Here is an 18,966-nt window from a genome sequence, read left to right as displayed (position 1 = left end):
AGTTGTTTTTTACCACCTTTACCCAATTCCGGTGACTGAAAAGTGTTGTGGGGCCCACTAAAACGGATACTTTTTTATTTTTACCCTTTTCAATCACGATCTTCTATCCTATAAAACCCCTAGTTCATCATTTGTTGTTCCAAAAATTCGATTTATACCAATTCTCTCAATGTACTGCAATAACATCAAGCAATCAGCCATAAATCATCAGTTATCTAAAGATTTGAAAACGAATTTGCTTTAGCAGTGGGAATTGAAGCAGTTAAGGTATGTCATGCACAAGTTTAATTAGCTGATTAAATAAAAGGATTGATTCAATTAATTTGTTCATTCGTTCATGTAGAGGTTATTAATCCAGAATTTGGTCAAAACAAGTTAGCAATTGAAACCCACATTCAGTTTTTATTAAATTAGGGTTCATATTAAAATTGAAATTGGGGGTTTTATGAGTTACTGATTGTTAATAGAAATTAGGTGTATGGAAAGCTAATTAAGGTGATTATGTACTACTATTGAAGTTGCTAAGTGTCATTTTGCAGAAGGAATGTCTTCCTTAAGTTTTTCTCCTTCAAAAGAGAGGAAATGCCAATGTGGAGTACCCTTTGCAAGGTTAACTTCTTGGACTAGGGAAAATCCTGGGAGGAAGTTTAGATCTTGCAAATTCTATGATCCAGTGACTGAATCAAGGGGCTGTAAATCATTTGAGTGGATTGATCAACCAGATGGCACAAGTTGGCAAACTGAAGTAATTAACAACTTGCTATTGGATAAGAAGTTGATGAAGGGTGAGCATGCTGACTTAAAGAGAGAAGTTGATGATTTTTGTGGACAAAGAAGATGCTTGCTGAATGAGATTGATAGCTTGAAATTGAAATGCAAGGCCCTTAGCTCTGATAGGAAAAAGATGACACAGGAGGTTGAAGGCAGGAAGACATCATCTATGAATCTGTTTGTTGTGTTTGTTGTTATTTGTTTTGTTGGTTTAGTTTTAGGAATGGAACAATTGATTGTGAAATTGTTATAAGGATGTTGTGTTATTGTTGTATTGGTTATGAAATGAAATGAAAATTTGGTTATGCACTGAAATGAAAATAATTGAATCTAATTACATATGCAAATGTTATAAACAGGTGCTGATCAGATTATATTTTAGAAGTGGTTCAACATACTACAAAATCAGGGTTCCTGCCCTAGTTAATATTGTTCATTCCAAATAGTTAAGTGCACAAAATGATGGACTTGCCACCCTTAGTTGTTCAAATACTTAAGCAAACTAATAAAAAAAAAAAAAACCACTTGTCTGTCTACAGTAAACCAAATTTAAGGCAGTAAATTACATATCATGGCCAAGTTCCCACATATCATCCTTGTGCATGAATTGATGCTGATGTAAACCCTTTGATACTGATAACTTGTGCCTGGTATTCTGCTGTCTGAGAAGAGGCTGAGAGGCTGAGGTGTGGGAAGTTTCAGTAAGCTTTGTTCTGCTCCTAGTCATGGGCTGGCTTGCTGATGCTTCCATTGTAGAAGGCTGCACTTGCTCAGTTGGCTGAGATGCATTACAAGCAGAAGATGCCTCAACTGCTTTTTCTTTTGCCAATTCTTGAGGAAACTTATTGATTCCAATGCTATTGGGTCCTGCAGTAGCTCCTAATGCTGCACTCTGTATACATACATTCATAATCAATAAATAGGTACAGTACACATGACAATCTAAGTATCAAAAATAGTGTAAGTGAATTTACCTTTTTCATAGCTCTCAATTCACTCTTCCTCCTCTGTTCCTTCATCCAAGGGTTGTCCAATGCTGGCCTACCTCCTGATGGTGCTGTGTTCTAAACTTGAACTGGTGTAGGGGCATGATCTAGAGAACAAGTTTTGGCATAATGGCCAAAACCCCCACATTTCTTGCATTGATTCCTTCTCTTCACTTTCTTGTTCTCTGAATTAGGTGCAGAACTCCCCTCCCCTTGTTCAAGCTTCCTCTTTTTAGCTTTTGGTCTCCCAGGTTGGACCTTAAAAGCTGGAGGCATAGGCTCTCTCATATGCACCTTATCCCAATGCTTGGCTCCAGGCATGGGCTGAATGGGAGTCTCATAGGCATCCAGGTAAGTCTCTATGTGGTAGTATGGGTGGACATAAAGCTCTGGATCAACCCTTTTATCCACCAAAGCAGCAAAAGCATGGACACAGGGCAATCCTGTCAAATCCCATCTGTAACAAGTACATGTCCTTGCTTCAAGGTTAACAACACATGTATCATCCTTATACTCCACTTCATAAAGCTCACCCCTACCTGACTGAACAGTGCATGTCCTTGCATACTTTTCCAACCCATCAAACACCTTTTTCACATAAGGAACACACAACCCTTCCCATTCAGAGGCTGCCATCCATTTATCATTGGTCCTCTTCATCATGTATCTTCTAAGCCATTCCATTTGTGTTAAGATTGGCTTATCCCTAGCATCCCTTATAATAGCGTTAAAAGTCTCACACAAATTGTTTAACAACATGTTTGACTTACATGTTGGGGAGAATGCATGTCTAGACCAATGTTGGGGGGATATTTGCTAGGTAATCATAGGCTTCTTCAGATAAAAAGTTTATAGACTCCATAGCCACTTCAAAATCAGTCTGACCATATGCATTATAATATTAAATTAAGACACACACAGTAAAAATCAAATGGAACTAACCAAAACCAGAAACTCACAATCAACAAAACTAGGAGGATTTAACTATTATACCTGAGTGTAAGCCCTAGCTTCATTCCAAAATAGCTCTTTGAATAGAGATCCTTGGAATTGTTGTTTGAAGTTAGACCAGATGTGTCTAACACAATACCTAGTCTCAGCCTTAGGTACAACATTCTCAAATGCTTCTAGCAGGCCCTGCATTTACACAAAAAAAGTTACACAATAATTAGTATGCTACACCTATCTCAAACTAAAAAAACATAAAAGTCAACCTGGAAATTTATCAACTTACTTTCTGCCTGTCAGACATAAAAGTCAACCCTTCACCTTCATCTTGACCTCCAATGCTGTCTACCAATGCCTCAAGGAACCATGACCATGTGTCCTTGTTCTCAATTTCCACAGTTGCCCATGCTAGTGGAAATATGTGGTTATTACCATCCTTAGCTACAACAACTAAAATTTGGCCAGGGTAAGCACCCTTAAGATGGCAGCCATCTACTCCAATAATTGGTCTGCATCCACTAACAAAACCATCCCTTAATGGTGCAAGACACACAAACATTCTCAAAAAAAGAGGGGGTTCAGGCTGCTCTATCCCATCTACAACAACCACACAACCAGTCCCAGGGTTGTGCACCACTAATGCCTTATCATAGTCCCATACCTTGGCATACTGCTCAGCTGAAGACCCAAAAATAATTAGCTTTGCCCTACACCTAGCCAACCAAGCTTTAAAGTAGCTCACTTTAATTCCCAAATCAGTCAAAGCTCTCTCCTGTATTTGTCTAATCTTCCAAGTTGGATTGCTTCTAAACTCCTCTAAGTATCTATCAGCTAAGAACTCATCTGTAACTTTCTTATTCATCTTTGTTCTCATACAAAGATGCTTCAATCTCAGTGACTTGATTTGCCAAGTTTCTGACTTCACCAATCTTGCAGCATACACCTTAAATGGATATTTAACACTCTTCCTACACACACACTTAGGCAGCCTACAAGTTTTCTTGTTATACACACAGTTGCACCTCCTCTTGCAATGTATAGTCAGCCTCTTGGTGTCATTATGAAGAAAATAGTACTCATACCTATTTTCTATAGCATGAACTCTCAAAGCTTTCCTGAGTACATACACATTGCTGAACCTCAGCCCTTGCACAAGCTGAATAGGCTTTCCAAAATCAGTCTCCCCATTAAACCATGGGCCTATGCACTCCTCAACATCAGAATCACTATGAACACTCCTAAGTTCATCAGAATCCTCTTCCTGCTCCTGCTGGAAACTGATATCAATCTCCCTCAAATGCCTTTCAATCTCAGTTCCTGCACCAGCTTGTTTTTGTTGCAAATCTTGTTTCTCTTCACTGAAACACCTAATCACTTCCCTGTTCACCAACTCTGTATTCTGTCTCACCCACTCATCATCATCAACAGCATCATAAAACTCTTCTTCTCCTTCACTCCAATCTACATCAGGGTCACTAAGCTCACTATCAGACAAATCTGAAAGATTATAGTCCCCTTCACCATCCTTAAACAACTCCCTACTTACTGTATTCCTCTCACTACCTTCCACCTCCTCTTCAACTAGTTTTCCCTTCCCCTTATCTGTAGCACTAAACCTCTTAGCTGCTGCATCAACCTTATCCCTACCTTTAACAGATAATCTAGGGCTTCTCCTAAGTGGTTCTTCAGTAAGGGCCTTTATTGTTGGGCTGGAAGTAACTGGGTTGGGCTTTAATTTGGGCACAAATGGATCTTTACTCAACTTATTTCTTTCTTTTGCACTCATAGAATTCCCATCATAAATATGAAAAGGTGTAATGGGAGTGGCCTGGATTGGTTCCCCACTTGTGACAAACACCTCAATAACTCCCTCCCCGTTCACTGTATCTAACAATCCTTTTATCTCTTCACTGTTCACCAACTCCCTTTTACCAGTTGTAAATGTCCTCCCCTTTTGTCTATACCAGCAACTAAACTTAGTAGGGACTTGTACATTAACAGACACAAACCCATGGACAGCAGCTTCTCTTATAAAATGCACATCAATCTTGGAGGGATTCACATTTTTCTTCCAGTATACCCATCCCCCATCCCAGCTTAATAGCCTCTTTTTCTTTCTTTTTTTTTTCCAATTAAAGAAGGTATAAAAGCACCACCCAATGTCAGTTTAAGTTGGACTTTGTTCATTCTGCTACACACACAACACATAAACATAACATAACTCAATTTAGTCCCAAATAATTCATTAATTAATGTAACTGATACTTTACACAGTGTTCAATGCAAACAAGTCTTTAAACACTTAATATATCAATCAGGTCAAAGCTTAACCACAGACTCAATGGTAAATCCACATACCAACAATATATAACCCTAATTTTTAATTATACAGTAATCACAGCATAATGCATCCACACATGTCTAAGATTCGAATTTTAGGGTTAATCAACACAAAGTCCACAACACCCCATATTTAGCATATAAAATCAACAATTACACCACAATCACACACACTAACTACAGTTAAGATGCTAAAAGTACCTTGCTTTGTCAGAATCTCGAATCTATGTCAGTAAAGTCCAACACTTTAGGTCCCCCCTTGTTGAAAGTGACGAATTGAAGCTGAGTTGTACGGTTTCTGTGGTGCCACCTCTTCGTTACTCCAACAGCAACATCAAAATTCAAATGGGAAGAGGAAAATTTAGGGTCAGAAGAGTGAGAAGAGGAGTGAAATTCAGAGTACTAAATGAGAGGAAGGTGAGAAAGTTAGAGGAATTAAATGAAGTTGGTTGGGGTTAATCAACAGAAGAAAAAATCGGGGTGGGTGTAAATAAAATTGGAGGGAAATTAAAAAGGGTGGGCCCCACAGCACTTTTCAGTCACCGGAATTAGGTAAAGGTGGTAAAAAACAACTTTAATTTTTTTATTTGGTGGTAAAATAAAAGATTGAAAATAGTAGGTGGTAAAAAACAATTTGTTGAAATTTTTTGGTGGTAAAACTCAAAATTTCCTTTTTTTAAACCCAAAAAAAAACTTTCATGAGTTTATTATTATTATTTTTTAATCATCATATATACTAAGTATGAATTCTAAGTAGAAAAAAATTACGAAGTATTAAAGTTTCCTAAAACAATAATAAGCAGTTATTTTGGGTCATTGGGGAAATATATGGAGTAATTATTAAGAAACTAGTTCAAGTATTTGATTTTCTTATATCCTTCCACACAAGTTTCCATCCATATCCAAAATTGGTCATCACCAATTCAAATTACACTATGTGCGTAACAATTGATTATAATTTTCAACCGAATTTTCTGTAACATATGTCTATGGTCAATCGAAAGGTTAAATGCAAGGAAATTGCACACCTAAGCATGTGTACATCTAACTATTTCTAGCCTATTGTAAAAATAAAAACTATTTCTAGGACATGATCCACCTTGCCAGCCTAAATAATTGCAATTTTTTTTTTCAGTTTTTTGTAATAATAAAATCAACAGAAATCAAATTCTCAAACAAATGAATGAGGATTAACTGGTAAGTTTTCTCATTTTTCAAGGCTCTTATTCAATAAATTAAATCTCACTACAAATTAATTTAAAAAATATTGTTGTCACAGAAATTGATGTTACTTGTGTCATTTAATTCTCAAAAGTTATTCTTAACAAATCAAAATCTGTAAATTATCATATTTCTGAAATTCTGATCTTCTGAAACCTGATACTAAGTTTCAGTTTGTGATCAGGAAGTGAAGATTAAAGAAAGAAAAGCCAAATTTTTCACAAGGAAAAAAACATGGAATTATTCAGAGATTCAGGAAAAAAAGTGGTGTTAATGTTATTTGTTATGATCATAACACCTATAACAAAGGCAATAGATACAAACCCAGTGCATGATCCATGCTCTGATGCAAAGGTGCAAAGATGGGATGGTTTTACATTTGGCATCGCGTTTTCGTCTAAGGAATCCTTCTTTGCTCCTGATCAAGTTCAGTTATCCCCTTGTGACTCTCGCCTTCAGCTTGCTAACAAAGCTCAACTCGCGGTCTTTAGGCCTAGAGTTGACGAAATCTCCCTTCTTACTGTCAACTCCACCTCCAGCCCTGTATGTTTACCCTCTCTGTTGGATGATTGATGAATTTTCAAGCTGGTTAATATTTATGCAAATGTTCTGATCATGAGAAAATGTTTATTTGTAGGAAACAACGGGCGGATATATGGTAGCCTTTGCTGGAAGACAGTATGCTGCAAGATCACCACCAGTTTTTGTTGCAGATGGTACTAACATAGTAACAACATTTACTCTTGTAAGCTCCATCTCTGAATTCTTGCAAAAATATTATTTAGGTTGACTAATAATTACTTTCTTCGGACAACTTTTAATGTGTCACAGTAAAATCAGTGTGAGACGATCTCACCTAAGACTTACACTTAAAGTCGTGATGATATATCAGGGCATACAAGCCAAAGGTTATAACTTTACAGTGCACTAATATCATATTTATGTCAATTTGTGTTTAAGGTACTTGATTTTGAAAAGGGTACACTCCAAAACTTGTACTGGAAAACGTTTGGGTGCGATTCATGCAACAAGGATTATCAAGTATGCCATGAAAACAAAGAGTGTGCTGTGACATCTTCGACGTGCAAAGACAAAGGTGGCTCTGTAGACTGTACAATTAACATTCAGCTAACATTTTCAGGCACAGATAAAAATGGGGAGGTACTTAACTCATGGTACGAAATGAAAAACATGAGGCGTTTCTCCCTTTTCAATCTTTTCGCTGGTCTTCAGAATACATTTACTAATGGTTTGTTGTAAGCATTGAATAGAACCATATCAACAAAAGAGTTGGGAAATTATACTAATTATCCATAGAAAAGTCAGTTTTACAGGATCAAATTTACAAGGAAATAGAATATATAGAAACTATGTATTATGTATAACATTTGTTGTAATGCTTGATTAGTTGATTATAGTACAAATTTATTGCATTGGTTCCAAGAGCAAGCACAACTTGTGTATGTTATTAGTTGAAGATTACAAGTCATTTCAGAGACCACAAAACCAAGGATGAATGTTAATTTACTATCATGAATTTAATAGCGTTTCTTGTGACTTTCCAAATGATGTACTCCGATAAAATAACTATGTTTAGTTCGAATAAGAGTTATAACACGTGGATTGCACAATATGTATAACGTATTGTATTCTATTAAAAGGGGACCATTTAAGTCGTGTATCGTAACGTTGTATGCTCAACTATCATGTAATAAAGAAGATTTTTTTTTCCCCAACCATTTTAGACCTTTTGAAGAGTTTCATTTCATACTGTTAATACGCAATTATATCCCACAAAGATTTCTCCAATCCATATTTCTGCTTATTTATTCAGTAAGATCGATTGCATAGTGTATATATATATATATATACATATATATATATAAAAGGAAAACACTTTGTACAAAATCAATTGAAGAAAATCAAATTTGTTAAATACACCCTGATGCACCGTATACCAACCCAAAAGATTAATTTGCTCTCATTTGATGATTAATTGGACAACAATCATCAAAATATGAACAATATATATACTCATTGATTGGTGTATGGTGCACCCGATTGTATATGACAATCTCTAGAAGAAAAGGAAGGAAGATGGGATAAACACTTTGAAATAATGAGAGAAAGGTGAAAAACAACTATGGGAGATAAGATGAACAACAAAAAGAATCATATAAACAAGAAACACAATTACATAAACAAAGGAGCAAATAAGAGATATCAACTTATGAATTTCAAAAGTTCTATATATATTCAAACTATTATTACAAAAGTTAAATGACTAATAGCTCATCATGCATTGCACGGGATTGAAAATTAGTTCTTACATAGTTACATCTTAAACTAAAAAGAAAGTTTCAGTTTTTATTGTTTTGAACAATTACAATATCTGCCCTTCTAAACTTTAACAGCACCATTAGAAATACTCACATTACCTTGAGGAGGACTAACAGTAATCCAAAGTAAAGATACAGTAATAGAAACTAATCCAGACCATACCCACACTATTGTAGGCATCCTTCCTCTCCTTCCCATCAGTCCTTTCGCGAAAGGGTACATATGAGCCAACACCCAAAGACTGAAAAAACATCCACCAAGAAACTTATTCCATTGTGGGATGACACTATAGACTGTTTTCGCAAACCCGATCACAAGTGCAACCATGTTGATGACAATGATGGTGAGGGGCATACAGAAGAGACTAGTCCATTTCACAATATAAAGATCGGCGTACATATCATCTTCCTCTTCACCAGCAGACTTGGAGGTTAAAGTGAATGAAATTTCAACCCCTGCAACAACTTTCAGAAGCCCTTGTAAGACTGCAGCAAAGTGTGCACTGGTGCCTCCTATGAGCCAAAACTGCTCATTTCTCCACCATTCCTCTAATCCGATCCCTGACCATTTAACCTCGAGGAGGGAAAGGAGCATAAGACAGACGGTTATAGTAAGAAGGTAGCTAAGAAAAGGAACACTCAACCCTTGTACTATGAACTGTCCTGAGAAAAGTGACAGAGCTGGTAGAAAGCAGTAAACTACTAGGAAGATAGAAGTGAAAGGGTAAATCCCAACATTGAAATAAGCGACTCGTTGTAGGAACTTAAGGCGTCTTGTTGCTACTAAAGGATTGTTTCTAGAGAAAAAAATTTCCACTGAACCAGTAGCCCAACGAAGAACCTGATGTAATCGATCAGTGAGGTTGATTGGTGCTGTCCCTCGAAAAGCATCACGTTTTGTTATGCAGTATACTGACCTCCATCCACGATTATGCATCCGATATCCTGTCACCACATCTTCTGTCACTGATCCATAGATCCATCCTATCCTTGTCCCCCATTCAGTATTATCTTCGTACCTAAACAAATGTAAATTCATGACAAAATCAGGCCTAACAAAAGTGATAACTAAAAAATGAGGGGAAAATGTGTTTGTAGAGTGATGTTACCAGCAAGAAATAACAGCAACTGCTTCTGCAACAATAGGAGCATCAAGAGGAGGACGAGGATGGATTAAAGCACCTGGAGGGCGGCCGTTTTTAACTGATATGTGATCAGCTAAAGGTCTTCCTTGGTATTCAGCAACAGCAATGGAATCAGTAAATATAGTTGAATTTCCAAACTTTTTAGGTAGTTCTAAGTCAGGATGTGGTGCTAAACGTTGTGTATCAGATGTTGATTCTTCGTCTTGATCAGAGTGTTCATGAACATTACTCGATTTTGGTTGTTTATACTGCCCAAATAAGCCTGTGTACTCATTAGCCCTTGGAGGATCAAAACCATAGAGTGCATATCGTCGAAACATGCACCCTGTTCCTACATAAACAGGACCTTGAAGACCATCTAAAGCTCTCATATTTCCATCAAAGAAAACAGTATTATGGTTAGCATATCGGTCAGATGGATCAATGCCTTCGAATCGTTGGGGGAATTGTACATAACAGATCCTATCCCCGCCACGATCCATCATATAACACATTCCCTCTCTAATAGCCATTGAATTGTAGAAATAATGGTCACAATCTAAGTTAAGGATAAACGGCCCATTCGAAAGTATAGCTGAAGATCTCACCAAGGCGTTCATAGCTCCAGCCTTTTTGTTATGATCATAACCCGGTCGTTTCTCCCTAGATACATACACAAACATAGGAAGACGAATATCTACACCACTAAAATCGAGTTTCTTCTCATCACAAAGACCGAAAACAGGATCAATTTCAGGGACTTTACTCATTATCTGCAATATCCCTGCATGATCTCCTTTAGCATGATCAGGAGCCTTCTGATACCAAGTCCCTGGCCAATGCGTTCCGTCAGCCATCCAAGTCGCCTTTTGCACCTCACTTTGCTCATGATTATTACCCCCATTATTTCCATCCTTATCACTAGATGTAGTACTAACATTCCTCTGTAATTGATCCTTTGAATTGAGCATGTCACACCTCTTTTTAATAGCATCCGGCAACCCATTAATCCTTACCTTAAACTCGTCGTACTCCCTTTTAATCCATCTTCTATCCTTGACAAAATCCGGCTTCTTCTTATTCTTAGTAGGGTCTTTCTTCAGGTTGAAATAAGTATCAGGATTTCTTGGTTCTATGTTATGTTTTCTACAAAAAGGCACCCAAAGCTCCCCAAAGTTTATGGCCTCGGCCATTGCCTCGAAAGTTAAAATGGAAGCACCATCATCAGAAATGTAGCAAGAGATCTTCTCCACAGGATAATCAACAGCAAGGATGGATAATATAGTATTTGCAGTTACAAGAGGGGGTTCTTTATCAGGGTCAGCAGTGGATACAAATATATCAACACCCGGTAAGTCGGACCGACTATGAGGATTAGAAGGGGAGGGGTGCTCAAACTTCTCTTTTAAAGCTGCAAGGTCTACAGCTCTATCAATGGGGTTGAGCTTTGGCAATTGATCTAACAACCAAGAAAACGCGAACCAAATCTCACACACAATAGACAATCCCCACAACCATAGTGCATCTTCATTCGGGTTTTGCACACGCCAAGTTAGAAATAAAACCAGCGCTACCATCCGTATCACCACTAGTAACCTACACTGAACTAATAAATTGCTTATTACAATTTGATGACTACATTACCTATACTAAACTTCATTTTATGATGCATGTTTATAAGAAAATTAAAGATAATATGACTATTTTTAATGTAACATTCCTTGTGCAAATGTAATAGATGATGAGCATAAAAATGAACATAATTTGGAAGTCATTATTATAAGGATTAACTGATTAAGGACTAAGGTACCTGTAAGGGCTGATAATAGCAGGGCGAACGCTGATTTTTCGTGTAAGGGGCTTCCACGGCTTGTCAGTGAAATCTTCCATGGTCATCCCAGCAGTGGTAGCATCATAAGCTTCTTCATCCGACCAACAGGCAGTCCCAATCCCATACTTGCCTTTAGTCTCGAAAAGCCATCGATTATGGTCGAAATCCCCTGTTTGGCTTCTCATTAACATAGACTTATTGTTGGATTTCAATACTGATACTCTTCTATCTAACTTGCCAGATGATCCACCATTGCTATCTCGTTGGGATTGTAGTCTGGAACGAGATGCAGAAGCCGAAGAGTTAGAGGTTCTTCCTGTTCCTTGCTCAACCCCTGGTTGGTTATCTGGTGTTGGTGGCATCACCACCGTGTAATCCATGTCAACCGACATTGTATCGTCGTCTCGAGACAGGCTGAGTATACGTCCACTTGATGTTCTTCTTCCAAACCTTACTGCTTGTGGTGGCCTCCCAGCATTATTTGAAGATGATGATTTCTTTGGTGGGCTAGTTGATGACATATTACATGCATACCATATAAATTTGATCTTTTTGGTGAATTAAGTTTCTGATCTCATATGAATTCCTATTGTCATCACCTTATAATATGCATATGCAACAAATTATGTATGATATTCATGCTTGAAAATACAAATTTTGTGATGAAAAACAATGAAAGTTCAGGTCAAAATGCTGTTTTTTCATGCATTTTCTCGTGCAAATATTAATTATTGGTTTAATAAAAAGTACCCAAATATAGGAGCATGATTTTTATGGTTCAAATTCTTTCTTTTTTTAGCTTATTAATAGAAAATCTGCTTCCACATTTTGAGGTATGACATCCTTTCTCTTTCTCTTTTCTTATAACCAAAATACTCTCCATGTAACTCGTTAGAGACTATATTTTAATGATCTTATATTTGCCTCCATCTACCATAGAATATAAAAAAAGGTTGTGTTATTGTTTTGGTAAACGACTAAACGGTGTTCTCGAGATCAAATCTCTTCTATATTACCCTCTATGTAAACAAAAAATTTATCCAAGTAACATTCCATCGACATAAAAATCACAGTTTTTGTTGAGGCCAGCAAAAACTATCATATTATCAGTCTATCACGGAAATAAGAACATATATTCAGAGAAAAATGCATACAATTCTAAATAAATAAATGAATAAAAATGAACAATAATACTCCATACTCTACAAAGTTGTTGCCTTGCAGAGTAGAAAATGCATCAGAATTACGGTAAACATTAAACTAAATCATTATTTTTAATCTAAACTACTAATCACCTCCAAACTTCATTTTTTGCTAACAATTTCACTAGTCTTTAAGCTTTATTCAGGTAATTTTTTGCAGACTTCATATCAGTTGTTTTGGATTTGTCAAATAATGCAATACAAAACTTAGCCTTTCATTGGAAACAAGAAATAACTATATACAAAATTGACTCCCAGGGTCCCAAGAATCCAAAAACCAAAACAAAGATCGAGCTAACCGGGACAATTGGAAAATAAGCAAACAACCTAAAAATATACAAGGATAAGAAGCTGCCAAGGAGGCATAAGCAACTTCATTGCAAAAGTTATGCAACTTCCTAAAACAGGTAAAGCCAGCATTATCCTACACCGGAAATTCTAGTATATACTAGCCAAATAAGGGTAAAAGGCTTCAAGAACTCCTATAGATCAAAAGACTAAACCTACTGCAACTCTAGCTAATCTATTGTATCAACTTTACCAAGAAGCTGTGAACAATCTTCATTTCAGGCTAAAGATGCAAGTTTTTGACAATTAAGCTCCTAAAGAACTTCATCTCTATCAGTAGCAACAGCAGCTTCGATAGATTTCGCAGCAGAAGCAACTTGATTCTCCTCAAGCTGCTCCTCATCATTCTTATCAGGCTGCTCCTCGTTATTCTTATCACCCTTTGTCTCATCCTCACTGTCAGAATCATCAGATTCAGCTCCTGACCACTCAGCAGAATAGTCAGAGCCTTCATCACGTGGTGCTGCTGCTATCTCTTCCGGTGTTAAATCAACCACCTCAGCTCCATCATTCAACTCTTTTGGTGTAGCACCAACACGTCGAGTTAAGATAATATAATGAGCTACTGATTTGAATCCTGATTCAATGACCTACAAAAGGAACATTTGCCCTCAGGGCTCAGCAAGGGTCTGCACCTCAAATATGTAAAACCGGAACTTTCAAAATATGCTTCCCTTAAGAGAGCAATTTTTTAGACTGAGGCAACAAGTCACGGATGCACATAATAGGTTAAGTAGGATTGGGCATGGAAAGGAAAACAAAACAAACATGCATGGCTTAGGTCTCCCATAAGTGTATAGAAAGCAATGTTCAAGCACTCAACAGTCAACACTATCAACACAAGTTTGCAAAAAATAGTTAGGAGAATCAAAGATAATTCTAAGAGGTCTAAATTGAACCTTAGAGTGTGGAATATTGATTGGATCCCATCCCTTAGTCCGGCGGCACCGGCTGCAGTTACACATCCCTCGACAAGCTGGGCATGACCAAGTTGGATTTTGGCGAGCTTCCAGAACATTTTCTCCATACCTATAGACATGTAGCAGAGTAGCACAACTTAGGACAGTCATTCATAAAAATAAATGTAAAGCAACAAAGACAAATGTAAGTTACTAACTTTACAGGAATCTCAGTCATTTGTTAATCAAGCTTTTAGAGCTTGAAAACAAGCAGTGATTAGAAAGTTCAGATACCATACAAATTCCATGCAAACAAACATATCAACTGAGACAAGCATAGCCCTCAAACATTAAAATACAACAGATATGAGACAACCGCTTCCACAAACACTTCCAAAGGAAAAACGCTGATTGCCTATATAAGCATCCCTTATACAGGGTTGTACAAGATATAAACATCTTCTACATAATGGATTAATGGGAAAAAATTCACCAATTGCCAAAAAGTACTAAATCTCAAGGAACCATTAACTTGTTCTTTTAACCCCATTATTTTTCAACCAATAAATTAGACCAAATGCATGCCTAGCATAGTAACATATCCTAAAATGTGAGGAGCAATACTCAATATGCAAAATTGACCAAAACATATGTAGCATATAATTGCATTCCTAAGAGTATTATCTGGTAAGTTAGGGATTGAAAATCAATTGTACATATAAAATGAAGCAACAATCACCTAGTGTACAAGCATTCTCCACATATCTGCCCATGGGGAGTCCTACATTTACCACAATAGGTAAATTTCCCAGCACGCCTTTGCCTGCAACCCCACGAATCATTGAAGTAATCAGCAAATCCGAAAACTCAATACAATTTAGTGATCAAATTGAACTTTAGAACAAACCCAAACAAGTAAATTCAAACACTTGATATCTCTAGTTTTATAAAAATGACCTGCATTGGTGACAAGGTGGCCTTTCAAGATCATAAAGCCGGTCACCGTCCTCGTCTAGACCATCAGCCTCCAACTCCAAGCTCCAAATCGTCTCGCAATCACCCAAAAGCTTCTCATCTTCTTCAGTATAAACCTCGGTCGTCCAATCTTCCGGTATCGAAATTCCCATCTCTTTCAATGATTTCTCAGTCTCCATTTCCTTCAACCTGCAAATGTTTACCATCAAAATAAAAAAACCAGAGGTTACAACTCACTACAATTAATCAAGAATCAACCCAACAAACTACTTTTTATAGAATACACCAATCACACAAATTCAATCAGCTTATTTCACATCTTTAATACTTTACCTAAACATTCGATTTATTAACCTTTTTCTCATATAAATTATAAAATGTAACAATTTACATACTTTCAACCAACTTCTCAACTCACATTTTACACTTTTTTAACCCAGATTTTGTATGTAAATCAACAAAATATTTGTGTGCCAAATGACGATGAATTAAATAAACATAAAATAAACAAACCCACAAAGGAATGGACAAAATTGGATAAACCCATAAAAAAAATCCCCAAAATTTACATTTCAAAACCCTAAAACAAAAAATCATCACAAACCCAGAAATTAACGAAAATGAAGGGAAAAAATAGGATTAAAAAACTAAAATGCAATTAAAACAAACCTAGAAGACCTCCTCGCATAATCATACGAACGATCGCGAACACGAGGATAAAGAGGAGGGTAACGCTTCTTCTGAGGAGGAGGGTTTTTGCGACGAGCCACCTTTTGATTACCATTAAAAACTTGAGAAGAAAGAGTAAAAATCCCCAATTTCTCCATTCTCTCTCTGTTTTCTCGAATCCTCTGTTCTCGAATCTTCTCATACTCAATTGAACGCTCATTTTCCTTCTCAGAATCTGAGTTTGAGTTGAATTCTGATTCAGAAGAGGAATAAGTCTCTCTCCTCTTAGTGGATTTTGAATTTTTCTGGGTTTTCTTCTTTTTTGGTGGGGTTTCAGAATCAGACTCAGATTGTGGTGCAATTGAAGGAACCCTTTTTCTCAAGGTCATCACCATTGTTGCTTGAACCAAGCTTTCTCTCTCTAAATTCTGGGTTTTATTTCTCTCTCTAAAATGGAGTGTTTGAATGTGTCAGAGAGTAGAGAGTGCATGAATGAAGGAGAATATATTTATTGCGAATATTTTGGTATTATGGCGCCAGAAGCTTCCCTCCTTTATTTCGCATTTTTCCAATTTTTTGGGGAAAATAATTTTGGGTGAAATTTTTAAAAAAATGTGACAATTTTTAATGGCGGTATTTCGGCCTTTCTAATGCAATATTTATTTATTCTTTTTTCGATTTTTGGAGTTTTTGTTTTAGGGATATTTTGGAGTTAAATGATGGCACTAGTTCGAACTAGTTTATGATATTGTCGTCTTGTCGATACGTGATCTTGTCGATATGACCTATTTTGAAAAATAAATGCATACAAACAATATAGGGCATAATTAGTGGTCTTTTACTAACAACATATAGAGCATAATTAGTAATTTTTTTTATTTTTTTTTAAAACGGTTGACATTGTGGACGTGAGAAAATTAATATGCTTTGACTTAGTATGACTTTACTGTATGATATATACCATGGACTAGACACGTAGACATAAGCATGTAAGTTAGCCAAGAGGGCAAGAGACATAACACGGTACTCATTTTTATATGAGCTTTATTAATTGTTTTTGAGGTTTTGTTTATGAGAAATTTTAATAGAATAAGTAGCAAATTTAGAAGTGGAAAATGGATTGATTCAATGTAGGTCAAATCATCTTTGATTCATAAGTCATTTGACTTCAATCAAGTCAATTTTGTACATATCGAAAGTTACGGAGTACATGAATAAGAACAAGATTGTTAATTTTCAGATGTTCTACGTATATAGTTTGATGAGCAATGACACAAGAATTTGTGTTGAACATAAATGAACGCGATTAGGTGAACAAGGATATAAATGTTAATAATACACAAGAAGGTAGGGATAGAGATTAATTAAAACCCCCTGACCAGTCCTATTAAGTATTTGTATTACTTAAGGGCAAATATTAATGAAATTTATATAAACAAACACTCCATTAGAGTTGTAGCCTCCATTAGAGTTGTAGCCTCGTATGAACTAGGAGTATTTGGAGTTTTATGCCGTATGAGTTTTGAATCTTTTGACTCTTCACATTTAACTACGGAGTATTTATTACAAGTTAATAAGTTACATTGGTATTGGCATTTGATAAGATGATCAATTAAATTATTGAAAGCTGAAATGACTACTCTAGAGTCTAGAGTGTTAAGACTGCAGAAATAAAGAGTATTTGGTCCACTTACTGATTTACTTGCTCGTTTTTTTTTATACACATGCATTATCTGAAATTTTTGTAGGTTTTTAATATATTAGGTTGGAACTGTGTGATACAAGATTTATACTACCTCCGTTTTTCTTTTATTGAACCATAAATACTTTTACACTATTCATTTAATCTTCTTTGACCGTCTTTTGTGATTTATCCATCAGGAATAACATAATCATGTGACATCTAGTTAGATTCGTCTCAAAATCTACTTTTAAAATATTATTTTTTTATAATTTTTATAAAAGTATAACTAAAGATATTAATAGCCAAAGTAATACATTGGCAAGCGTGAAATCCTTTATGGTGCAATAACAAAAGAACGGAGGAAGTATAAAATCTTGTAAAAAAAAATACGTAAATTTTAAATTTTAAATTTATGTCAAATAATGATATAGTACGATTTAATGTCAACTACTTCGTAATACATATTTCAATGTAAGGGTTTGTTCACATATACTGAACTGATTGGAGCTGAACTGAACTTTATAGGATTTCTAATCCGTATCATACATAAAAATAGAAAGAACTTTTTGAACCTTTTCAATTAGCAAGCAATATATACCAATAGTCCAATAGGAATATAGGATAACATAGATAGGTTATTATAGTCAATATTCAATACTCAATACAAAATCCCATGCTCCAAGAAAGAAGTTGGTTGTTATAGTCAATACTCAATACAATGCTTTGACAATTAAATTTAAGTGGCACTTGTATAGTTTAGGGCCAGTTTTGATTTACTGAAATGAAATTAATTGATTGGATAATTGTTTATAAGAGAAAGAATTTAAGAAATGAACTGAAATTAAATTACTTATGAGCCTTTATGACCAACTAAACTTAGCTGGTTTTAGGTAATTAGAAATTAGAATAATGGTGACACATAACTTTGGCACATCCCATGTTCTCCACATGAAAACTGAGAAGGGATGTGGAATAACATGATAGAAAGTCATTTAAAATCTGATTAAATTCATCTCGTTAATGTATCAAGATATACATTTTATAAACTTTACTTATGTATAATTACTAATAAACTTTACTTATGTATAATTACTTATAAACTTTATTTATGGATAATTCATTTTAGGAAAATGATACTGTAATATATAGTACAAAGTATAACAATCATTACACCAATCTACGATTCTACGTGAATGCATTTCTATTAAATGGTTATTTATAATTTTAAGGATTACATATATCATTACCATTTAATCTATAAAAAGTTGCAATTAGGAAGAGAATATATAAGGATTTTACATAGAAATCTGTCGATTATTGATATATATAATCTAAAGTTTCTAACGATATCGATTTTGAATACGCATTTTGTCACAACAAGCACATCAATTGGAGAATATGTTATATACACCCAACTAATCCAAGGTTAGTTTTTGCTTTTCATTTGATGATTAAATGAAAAACAATCATCAAAATGAGTACAAAATACTCATAGATGTACGGCACACCCGAATATATATAACAATCTCTCCATCAACTAGGAAGAAAATGAACAAGTGGCTATTGGTAAAGTACAACATTCCTTGAGAATGCATCTACAATATTCCCATATTCCCTTCCCTCTTCTCT

At 35.6% G+C, this 18,966-nt stretch overlaps 4 protein-coding genes across 4 annotated transcripts; 2 read left to right on the top strand and 2 right to left on the bottom strand.

Moving 5' to 3' along the window:
• Positions 1-544: 544 nt before the first annotated feature.
• Positions 545-1,024, top strand: LOC110704855. Its single transcript, XM_021882670.1, has one exon. The coding sequence runs from the start codon at positions 545-547 to the stop codon at positions 1,022-1,024; it is 480 nt and encodes a 159-aa protein (XP_021738362.1).
• A 5,430-nt stretch (positions 1,025-6,454) lies between these two features.
• LOC110704998 lies at positions 6,455-7,788 on the top strand. Its single transcript, XM_021882811.1, has 3 exons — positions 6,455-6,809; positions 6,904-7,011; positions 7,227-7,788. The coding sequence occupies exons 1-3, from the start codon at positions 6,501-6,503 to the stop codon at positions 7,524-7,526; spliced, it is 717 nt and encodes a 238-aa protein (XP_021738503.1). The 5' UTR covers positions 6,455-6,500; the 3' UTR covers positions 7,527-7,788.
• Positions 7,789-8,391: 603 nt separating this feature from the next.
• On the bottom strand, positions 8,392-12,081 carry LOC110704999 (cellulose synthase-like protein D1). The gene is made up of 3 exons (XM_021882812.1): positions 11,540-12,081; positions 9,715-11,325; positions 8,392-9,624 (listed from the first exon to the last, which is right to left on the bottom strand). The coding sequence occupies exons 1-3, from the start codon at positions 12,079-12,081 to the stop codon at positions 8,667-8,669; spliced, it is 3,111 nt and encodes a 1,036-aa protein (XP_021738504.1). The 3' UTR covers positions 8,392-8,666.
• An 872-nt stretch (positions 12,082-12,953) lies between these two features.
• LOC110704997 (cell division cycle-associated 7-like protein) lies at positions 12,954-16,839 on the bottom strand. Its single transcript, XM_021882810.1, has 5 exons — positions 15,654-16,839; positions 14,967-15,173; positions 14,749-14,832; positions 14,010-14,139; positions 12,954-13,700 (listed from the first exon to the last, which is right to left on the bottom strand). The coding sequence occupies exons 1-5, from the start codon at positions 16,046-16,048 to the stop codon at positions 13,365-13,367; spliced, it is 1,152 nt and encodes a 383-aa protein (XP_021738502.1). The 5' UTR covers positions 16,049-16,839; the 3' UTR covers positions 12,954-13,364.
• Between the last annotated feature and the right edge of the window lie 2,127 nt (positions 16,840-18,966).

The sequence above is a fragment of the Chenopodium quinoa genome, unplaced genomic scaffold (genome assembly GCF_001683475.1).
Source record: "Chenopodium quinoa cultivar QQ74 unplaced genomic scaffold, ASM168347v1, whole genome shotgun sequence".
Taxonomy (NCBI): Eukaryota; Viridiplantae; Streptophyta; class Magnoliopsida; order Caryophyllales; family Amaranthaceae; genus Chenopodium; species Chenopodium quinoa.
The sequence above is the reverse complement of the archived record's forward strand: the minus strand, read 5'-3'. Positions and strand labels throughout refer to the sequence as shown.

Bases quoted from the DNA above. Each gene is read 5' to 3' on its own strand.
- LOC110704997 (XM_021882810.1), bottom strand. From the start codon at position 16,048: ATGGTGATGACCTTGAGAAAAAGGGTTCCTTCAATTGCACCACAATCT. The intron at 14,833-14,966 runs GTCATTTTTATA...GTGGGGTTGCAG, and splicing joins CCACCTTGTCACCAATGCAG to GCAAAGGCGTGCTGGGAAAT. The intron at 13,701-14,009 runs GTTCAATTTAGA...TTCCTTTTGTAG, and splicing joins TCAATATTCCACACTCTAAG to GTCATTGAATCAGGATTCAA.
- LOC110704999 (XM_021882812.1), bottom strand. From the start codon at position 12,081: ATGTCATCAACTAGCCCACCAAAGAAATCATCATCTTCAAATAATGCT. The intron at 11,326-11,539 runs GTACCTTAGTCC...AGTTCAGTGTAG, and splicing joins GCTATTATCAGCCCTTACAG to GTTACTAGTGGTGATACGGA. The intron at 9,625-9,714 runs GTAACATCACTC...ACATTTGTTTAG, and splicing joins GTTGCTGTTATTTCTTGCTG to GTACGAAGATAATACTGAAT.
- LOC110704855 (XM_021882670.1), top strand. From the start codon at position 545: ATGTCTTCCTTAAGTTTTTCTCCTTCAAAAGAGAGGAAATGCCAATGT.
- LOC110704998 (XM_021882811.1), top strand. From the start codon at position 6,501: ATGGAATTATTCAGAGATTCAGGAAAAAAAGTGGTGTTAATGTTATTT. The intron at 6,810-6,903 runs GTATGTTTACCC...GTTTATTTGTAG, and splicing joins TCAACTCCACCTCCAGCCCT to GAAACAACGGGCGGATATAT. The intron at 7,012-7,226 runs GTAAGCTCCATC...TTTGTGTTTAAG, and splicing joins TAGTAACAACATTTACTCTT to GTACTTGATTTTGAAAAGGG.